Here is a 9,413-nt window from a genome sequence, read left to right on the forward strand (position 1 = left end):
GTCGCTGTTTCTGCGCTATTCTGCTTCCAGCTGTTTTGCATTTCGAAATTTAACAATTTATATCTCATGGTACGTTAATGTCTCAGTGTTTAATAGTAGCAACGTTACTACTCACGGTAGTAACGTTTAATAAGAGCGATGGAGTTGCATAATGATTGAATCGAATTCCGCTATTGCGCGTTTTGCGGACAACATCTAATAAATAAGTCAAGTCAATTTTCTGTACGGTAGTTGCATACGCACTGTTCCACAGGCTGTATACCTGGCCGAATAACACACCTGCCGAAGATGGCATCAGCGCTGCTCTCAGATTTTTTATGAAATATCTATGTCGGATTAAAAGGATAACTTGTATACATTCACATCAACGGTTTCTGAAGACAATTAGGTTTCCTTATTATATTGTGCTACAGCATTCGCAGCCCGGAAATTTAGTTCGTACACCCGTGATTAAATGTCGGTTGTGGTACAAGAAATATTATTACACACTAAGCGTGGCGCCCCTTGCAATCCCCTTTTAAGAGTACTTGTAAGGTACCTCTTAGAATGTACTGCACTTATGGGGAAAACCACTCCAAAGGTACAATCCCTATAAGGACACATCAAACAGTTCACAGGTGGTGGAAATTATGTATGCATCAGCTACTCAGATGAGGTACATCGTTTTGGTACTCCTTATCCACTATGCTCTACATGAGTTGCCTTACTGATACATTGCTCATTGGGTATGCATTTTCAGTGGTAGAAGAAATTCCAGACTCTGCAGGCGTGTGATACACATCTCATCACCATTAGGCATATTTCTACCTGTTGGGGTGTCAGTCGCCCATGCTATAACGTGTATGTCTCTAAATGTATACCCCCAGGGAAGGTGAAATGGTTTATATATTACTGATGGCCTTGAATGTATAGTGCTGTGGTATGTGAACAATGGCCTGCAAATTTATTTCAGGGGGCTGACTTACTAATCTAGCTTGCAAGAAAATTTAAAAAAATATTTTGATAGCGACAGTGACCACGAGTGAGTAGAAGGTAATGCGTCTTGGCTTTTCGATGCGACACAACTCCACAATGGTGGCCGTTTTCAGATGTACGACTATTGGTTTAACGTAAACTGACGCGAAAGTATATGAAAGTACACGAAAGTTCACGTGAACGTTTAACGTTAAAGTATACGCTTGCTATATCCATCCCCAGAGGTGCACGGGTGTCGCGCGAACTTTGCACGCCCCCGAAACCGTCTCGCTTGCTCGGCACCAGATATTGGAATACCAGTGTCTTCCTCTTTCCAGCGGTATGCACAATCTGAGCTGGCTCTTGCTCGTGTTGCGGCAAATAGTTTGTACGTGTAAAATTTATGGAGTCTTTTTAAGTATTTCACAATGAACTAATATCTCAAGTCCACTTATTATTACTTAAGTCGATTGATCTCGAGAATCTCTGAACAATGACATCCGAATCACAACGCTACCAAAACTAGGTCGCGAGGTACACTGTACAGAAAGTTTCACGTTTCACGAGCGCCTGTTTCAATATTCAATGTTGCATGCCCTCCCTGCAGCGCTCGCGCGGCCGGGACGCGATCTCAAGGTCGTGTGAACGAGCTGACTGTATATGTGATTGAACGACATCGCTCTTCGATTTTACTAGTGACAGAGTTATTAAAGCGAGTCGTTATTCTTATGGTCCAAATTTTTATCCTGGTACACGTACCTTCTGGTCTGCTTTTGCAGACAGGTATTTTGGCACAGTGGCAAAGCAGAGGTGTCAAGCAGAGTGAAAAAGCTTGTGCACATTACGCCGCACGTATAGAAAAATGTGAGTTTCTTGGAAAAGCCTTTCAGGTAACACTGCGGCTTGTTGTAATAGTGGTGCGCTGCAGTAGGGCGTATTGCAAGGGAAGCACTAACATAGGCTGGGTAACAGATACTGATATGATACACTGCTGCTTCACCAATTGTGGAGTCCCCTGTCAGCTGTGAATGTACCTCGCGGGTGAGGATGCCTAAATTTGATTATCTCATACAGATAACGCACTGTCATCAGTTACTCAGCATTCTGATTAAGATGCTACTGTATTGACGTCTGTGTTTGTTAACTAAATCTCTGTTTAACTGAGATGGTACCGTCTCTACAAAAACTAAATGTAGTCAACACGCTGCGCATGTAAAGGTATACAAAACACTGAAAGCATAAACATAACGGAGAAGTCCCTACTATACCTCTGCTACCATAGGATGTTTTCCATTGGTCATCTATACCAGCGGCATGGCCGAGTGGGCTAAGGCGTTCGCTCGTTGGTGGTAAGCAAGGTCGTCCTGAAGACTGGGAGGTGGTGGGATCGAATCCTACCGTCGGCTGTGCTGTCTGAGGTTTTTCCTGGGTTTTGAAAAAAAATGTTATAAAAGGAGTGTAGATGTTCCTTTAGCCACCACGAACCCCAGTTCACATGTCTCATGCATACCGTGCCGAGGGGATGGGTAGAAGCCTTGAACAGTGGCGGATGGGGTTTGGCCAAGCCATGGCTGATGGGTTATCATAACTCTGGCACATTCTCACGTGTGTGAATGTGAAGTGCGGGCAACCAACGATAAGATTCATTTATTTAAACCTGAAATAGTGAAACTTGTTATCCTTCGATCAGAAACAATAGACGTGTCAGGGTCGGCTATCGCAACAACCATGAATCTTTTTCACCGAAATACCTGATACTGAACAATGATGACAAGAACACATCACTTGGATGGATGTTTCCATTCATTCTCCAGAAGGCGATGTCATGTTTTTGTTGAACAGGATTATGAAATTTCGTCCGTGGGACGTATTGATCAAATGTACATCGGAGAGTGACAGCAACCACATTCTGGAAACCAAGGAGCTAATGGTAAAAACATGTCTGCCTCCCTTCATCATTCGTGAGGTAACCGCAGTTCCAGAACTCATCAACATCTCTGTTGAGGAAATTCTGGAGAACCTAAAATATGTCATCAATGTCAGAAAAATTTAAATACGCGAAAATAATGGATATGTCACCACTAGGGACACCGTTCCGTCTTTAGATAACCCCACTTTTCCAGATAAGCTGAAGGTAGGTGTGTAGGTTTTTCTCTGAGGTGTTTCAAGTACAATAGCCACCAGTCTGGTACTTGTAGAGGCTCTACATGCTGTGCTCGATGCACCAAGCAGGATCATGATTCCAAAGAGTGTGGAGAGGACCAGATCACTGCGTCAACTGCGCAGGTGATCACTGATCACCCTTGAGAAAGAGATGATGTCAACAAATTTACACAGATGCTAAGGTATAAACAAATGAGGTAAAGGGTGTTTTCGTTCCAGTTACGGAAATGCATCCGCAGTTAAAGAGAAACTCAGAATAATATCTTGCTGAAGACAGACAGCATAACAGGAACCACAGAACACTCACCTCTCCTCAAACACCATCTTCTTCTGCTGAAGTGCCCTTCAGTGGCGTCCTCCTCACAGACGCCACATTCGTCATGACACTCCGTGAACGTGACCGCCATGGGCTGCGATGAAATGCGAGCTCTCAATGCTCATTCACAAGCACGAGCATCCAGTGAAAAAGAAAGCTCAAGGGTAATCTATCAGGAAGTGACTCACCCCCTGATAATATCAGCTAAGGAACTGGTGGCTACCCGGAAAACTCCGAGGCAGCCAATACTGCCTGCGAAGGAAATAAGATTGTCTCTGAGCAGCACACTCTTATCTATAAAGCACACTCGTATTATACACTTACATTGTTTTTTGCTGCACTATCTCGAACCTTCAGTGCAATTCTCGAGGGCTCTTCACGAATGTTGATGACATAGATGATATTTTTTTGTTTTGCGTTACAATAACTTACCTGAATCCCCAACAAATACACTACATCCGACGATGAAACCTGTGCAACACGTTCATCTTGGGGTGTCTCAGTCCTTGCACGTAAAACCGATGGGATAATCACTGGGACTCCTTGCGAGAACATTGAAGAGAATTCCTGTGTGCTGGGTGAGCACGTGTGGAACAACAACAACTTTATTTCAGGCTTTGAAGAGTGAAGAGGTTCATCGCCACAGGCGATACGCTACCCCATTGACGGTGGGAATGTGGGGAATAAAATAATGAGCCCCTTCACAATAACGATCGAAGTCCGATGGTGCCCAGAAATGTCAGAAGAGCTTTGAGCGCAGAGCGTTGCTGGGCTGGATTAGGCCAGGGACCAAGCAATTTCGATAGGGAGAAGGGGCGAGAGTCCAGCTGACGAAGAGACCCGGAGAGTGTGGTTCGGGAAGGTTGGTAGTGGGGGCAATGAAGAAGAATATGCTCCAGATCCTCAAGAACACCACAGTGGCAGCAGGTGGGAGAGTCAACTTGTCTCAAGCGGTAACGCCACTGAGCTGTAAAGGCCACATCGAGGCGCATTCGGTGGATTAATGCAGCATCTTGACGAGAGGTTTCGTGGCATGCGGAAAGCGAGCGAGGATCAACTCTGCTCAACATAGAGGGGGGAAGAATGTCGGTTGTCCATTTGCGGGAAGCCAGGGGTGTCAGTAGGCGTCGCAGAATTTAACGGCGGTCTCCTCTCAGCAACAATACTGGTCCGTTTCCGATATGAGAGTTCTGCTTCTGCGGCGCAGTCGGCCTGCTCGTTCCCCACGACACCACAATGGGCTAGAAACCACTGGAGAACTAGCCTGTGGCCTGCTGCGTAGATGGTGTGGTAAGCCATTAACACATCTGTGACTAGGGGTGCGGATGGGCCTCGTATGCCGGAATTTTCAATTGCTTGAAGTGCAGATTTGGAGTCTGTGAAGACTGCCCATTCCCGCGGTGTAAAATCAGCGATGTGTTGTAGAAAGAAAAGGATGGCATAGAGTTCCGCAGCTGTGGAGGAGGTTGGATGTGAAAGGCGTCTTCCGTGCACTACGCCTTCGGATGGTATGACGAATGCTGAGGCGGACTTGTTGTTTCGGGATGAGCCATCGGTATATGCTGCTGTAAAAGTAGAAAGCTTCTCGTCTACCAGAGCATGAAAATGGGCTCTGAGGACTTGAGGGGGAACCTGATCTCTTCTTTCCAGAAGGTTTGGAAGGCGTACAAAAGTGAGCGGTATCGGTAGCGACCAGGGGGTTTCCGGCGGTATAGTGTCCTTAGTTATGAAGCCAGTGAGATATATAGAAGAGATATATATATGAGAGAGTATATTGTCCTCTGCGCTACTCCATAGAAGTCGCTTTCAGGGCGGTATCGAATTTTCCTGAGGAGCGGGTGGCGGGGAATGTGAGCACCCAAACGGAGGAAGTGCCGAGCCGTTTCACGTTCACGGAGAACCTCAATCGGGAGCTCACCAGCTTCAGCCAGTACTTGCCGTGCTTCAGCCATTCTTGGCATCGACGAAGGCTTCGAGCTAACAGGGACCGAACAGGAACCTCCTCACACGTGTGGAGCTCTCTGAATTATAACCGGAATTCTACAGAGAAATAAAATTGATCCAGTGGACGTGATGACAGTGTTATATATGGCATGCCATTTAATATGTCAAAATGCAGCAAGCACGACGCTCAAATTTACTGTGCAGTAACAGAAGTTTCCGCCTTTAAGTCAGACATTCAGCGAACCGTTAGCACGTTACGCATACGGTTCAAGGACACAAGGGGTGAGATGTGCGATGGTAATGGAGACACGTCTGCGATCACATCGCTGACCAGGTATCATGTCAATCTTCAGTGCTGAAGTCTATGGGGTGATCATAGCATTAAATTATTTCTTGCAACATCGCTTGCAACTCCACGGTTATTTACATTGACTCTCTTAGCTGGCTCAAAGCAATATGGAATTTACGGACCCAGAGAAACTTAATCGCAAAGCTGCTGTTGCCGCTCACACATTCAAATCGCCCATTTTCCTATAGAAACTCCTTTCCACGTGCCATTAGACTATCGAATCGTTTACCTTCACCGATACGTCTCAGTTGTAAATCATACATTATATAAAACTGTTGTCCGTTCTTTTTTTTCAATTGTAATGTTACTAATCCATGACATTGTTGTGCTGCTGTATTCCCGTGCTATTTATTTCCTTGTTGGTTTGCTGTACTATTGCCTGTGTTCCAAGGCACTTCGAGCCACACAATTAGTAAATAGATTTTTTTTTCATTCGTTTTTCATTCGATTCGTTTTCAGGTACCGTTTGCCCTCAAGGATTACTAGACAGTGCAAAGAGTACCTGCTACAACAATTACCAAAATGATCAAACTGCATCCCAACTGCATTGTTGGTAAGCGATTTTGCATGTGCGTTCCGAACGGCCACAACACCTTGTGATAATGAATGTGGATCAAGGCTGTCAAGGTGACTGCTTTTCCACTCACTACTAGAGGAAATCCGCCTCAGCTATTTTCCCTGAGTTGCACTAGATGCCTCCCTCCTCCTGACTTTTCTGATGGGTGACTCAGAAAAGTGTGAGAGAATAAAATCAGGGCTGTCACTCGAGCTGTGCGGACCCACGCTTGCCGCTCGACAGTGGTGGATCCAGGTGAGGAGGTGTGGTATCAGGGGTTTCTATTGTTGTACTATGGCGAGTGGCGAAGTGAGCTGGCTCTATGAATGCAGCGTTTGCTGGTGTTTTAATTCGTGTACGCGAGACATGCCAGTAGAAATTTATGAAGATCGCTGTCGTTTCGTTGGTACACACCTGGAAACTGATTTGTGAACCCGAACAGGTAATCCGTAGCACTCTGCGCTGCTTCAGTGAATGAAAATTCAGGTCAGAGTACCGCTGACGACGATTCTTCTATGAATGTCTCCTTTGCCCCATTTCCCTTACTCGGTTTTTTTTCGTCGCCGGTACTTCTGGAAATAGAGATGACAGTTAGCTAGGCAGTTAATAGGACAGTTGACGTATGCTATCTGCTTTGCGGACGTAACGGGCAGCGTGTTGGTTCTGCTCAATGCGCGAAGCTGTCTTCATGTTTTCCGCTGGCGCAGAACCACCAATGTTATCCCTTTGGTACGCAAAGACAATAGCATACGATGCACTGAACTCTCTAGCTTGTATCTTCTAAAGAAGAAAAGAAGACGTGCACGCCGTCACATCTCACGAAATGTTTTCCATTTCATAAGAGCGGATATTCCATATCTGTGCGCGTGGTGACACAGTTTTCACGAAACACAAATATGTAAACAGGTGAGTGGGAACGGGAGCTCAGTAGGAGAGGGTGAGCTTGTAGTCAGTGCAACATATACTATTCTTTGATAAATGAATGCTGGGGACGTTTGAACGTGCGGTGTCCGCTCTTTCTGGGGGACGTACTAGCTGACTAGCGAGTGTGCTAACGTACTCGGTGGTTGCATGCCAATTTGCAGGAAAGCCAGGATGAATGATTCTGCAGGCTGAGCTCATTGTCTCTAGTCTGTTCCTCTTCCTCCTTGCCCTTTCTCCTTGGAGCTCCTTGTGCTTGCTTCTCCTCTATATTGGCGGCATACAGATTAGTGGGAACTTGACATTAGCGGGTCGAGTTTGTCGAGTTCAATTCGCTCATGTAAACGATGTTGAGTCGAGATGAACCCGCGCCGAGTCGAGTAGCAATAACTCGACAGCGGGGGTGGGTTGACCCGCTCGACGCGATCACCGAAGTGCATGTAAACGCGCTCGGGCCAAATTCTGATCGAGCGAAGTGTGCGACCGAGTCCATCCTGTCGTTGCGTCCGAGACAGCCATCGGTCAGTGCAAGGCCTGCACAGGCGGGCCCAGAAAGAGAGACTGGAAAACGCACTCGCTGTGATAGGCTCGCATTTGAGCGGCTTCATATAAGCAGTGTCGGGTACAGTTCAGCGCTCGACTCGGCAGTCAACTAGAGCCGCTCTGTGGAGTTTATATAAACGCGGCTATTGATGTAGGTCCGCTGTATGAACAGGGGGATGGAGAGGGGGGTGTATGATTTCGTCAAAAAAACTTGGCCAGTAAGGGCGACACGCTATTTCTCACGGAACTTGACTGATTCCGAATCATCTCGACTTACGTTTGAGGTGGATTGCCGCTTCGAGTGAGGGGAAAAACTGTTCCATCTCTCCTGCGCAGTTCACTGTGCTGCTTATTCTGCGTGGCTCAATCAAGGGATGTTACGGGATGGCGTCAGAATGTCTCTGTAATTTAGGATATCCTTGCTTACGTCTTATCTCTTCCAGTATGATCGAATACAGCAGGACTTGTGTTCCGGAAATACTCGCAAGACAAGGCTGCGATGTGACGGTTCTTCTTGAGCGATTCTTCAAGGACATAAACGCTGATTGTGGAACATCGAAGCCAGTCTGTGAGTATCAAATAACAAAAAGAATGCCAGGGGCATAAAACATGTTACATGGCTTGTGTCAACAGTCGTGTTTCTAAATCCAGCGATAAAGGCGCCATATTTCACAAGCACTGCTGCCCCTATTTTCATTATCGTCCCAATAATAAAGAAAAAATGAAATCAACTTTTAATTCCTTTATTCTGTAATAATTATCTTAATAAAGCTGGAGGTGTGACCAGGTTAAGACCATACATACCACCATGTTCAACAACATGGCACTGCTGGTAACAACGACAGGTGGGTAGTTTGCGCCGACGCAATGTGGGCTTCACTCTTTATGTAAGATTCAACAATTTATGAAATAGTTGTCTCGGTTAGTACTTAAAAACAACTCGTGAATGCACCTTTCATAACTCCCAGAAAGTCGGGCTATTATACCACTCAAAAGCCCTCAGTAAACGCATGGGATCATGAGAAGAAAAAAAAAGACCATGCGTATCTGTCGATGGTGGGTTATTTAAATTCCTGCAATGACACAACATACACCATAAAATATACAAGCTGCACCCAAAATAGCTGACATCGTTTACGACACGACATTGCACGACTAATTCCCTGAAATGTATTTGTTTATTTGTTAGTTCAAATTTATTTAATGAGAGATAGCAGATTTTTAGCCAGTCGTTATTTAAATCCTAACCCGTTTTCTAAAATCCGAAGAAGAGCAGGCTCGAGAAATTAATCGAAAGTGTTTTCTGTGCTGAGTATACGCAGTTCTCGAGCGCCGAAACGACAAGACCTTGGCTGTCGGTAGCTTATATGGGCCAGAAACGGGGCCGATCCATCTGAACAGCCCGTACTGCGATGAGCTTGATCGTTCGAAACCACGTGGCCCTTTGACGTGGAATGAGCGTCGCTCCTTTTGCGCTCAAGAGGTTTGGGGATTCCGCTTCGACTCATTTGCATAGCAAACATTAGCGATTTCAAAGTAAGTGTTCATTTGAGGATACGTAAGACATCTGGCGTTTTCCCCCAAAAGATATAACTACCATGGGTTGCAAGATGTCATCGCTGTTGCTCTCAGTTTTTATTTTGCTTTTTACAAAAGTCTAAACAATG

General features: G+C 45.6%; 1 protein-coding gene across 1 annotated transcript in view; it reads left to right on the forward strand.

Annotated features, from left to right (window-relative positions):
- LOC135373354 (uncharacterized) overlaps positions 1–8,273 on the forward strand; it is a 95,356-nt gene extending 87,083 nt beyond the window's left edge. The window contains exons 11-12 of the mRNA XM_064606570.1: positions 6,186–6,279; positions 8,190–8,273. Coding sequence (XP_064462640.1) covers positions 6,186–6,252 — 67 coding nt within the window. The 3' untranslated portion in view covers positions 6,253–6,279; positions 8,190–8,273. The remainder of the gene's footprint in view (positions 1–6,185; positions 6,280–8,189) is intronic.
- The last annotated feature ends 1,140 nt before the right edge of the window (positions 8,274–9,413 follow it).

Source organism: Ornithodoros turicata, unplaced genomic scaffold (assembly GCF_037126465.1).
Source record: "Ornithodoros turicata isolate Travis unplaced genomic scaffold, ASM3712646v1 Chromosome233, whole genome shotgun sequence".
In the NCBI taxonomy this organism is placed as follows: Eukaryota; Metazoa; Arthropoda; class Arachnida; order Ixodida; family Argasidae; genus Ornithodoros; species Ornithodoros turicata.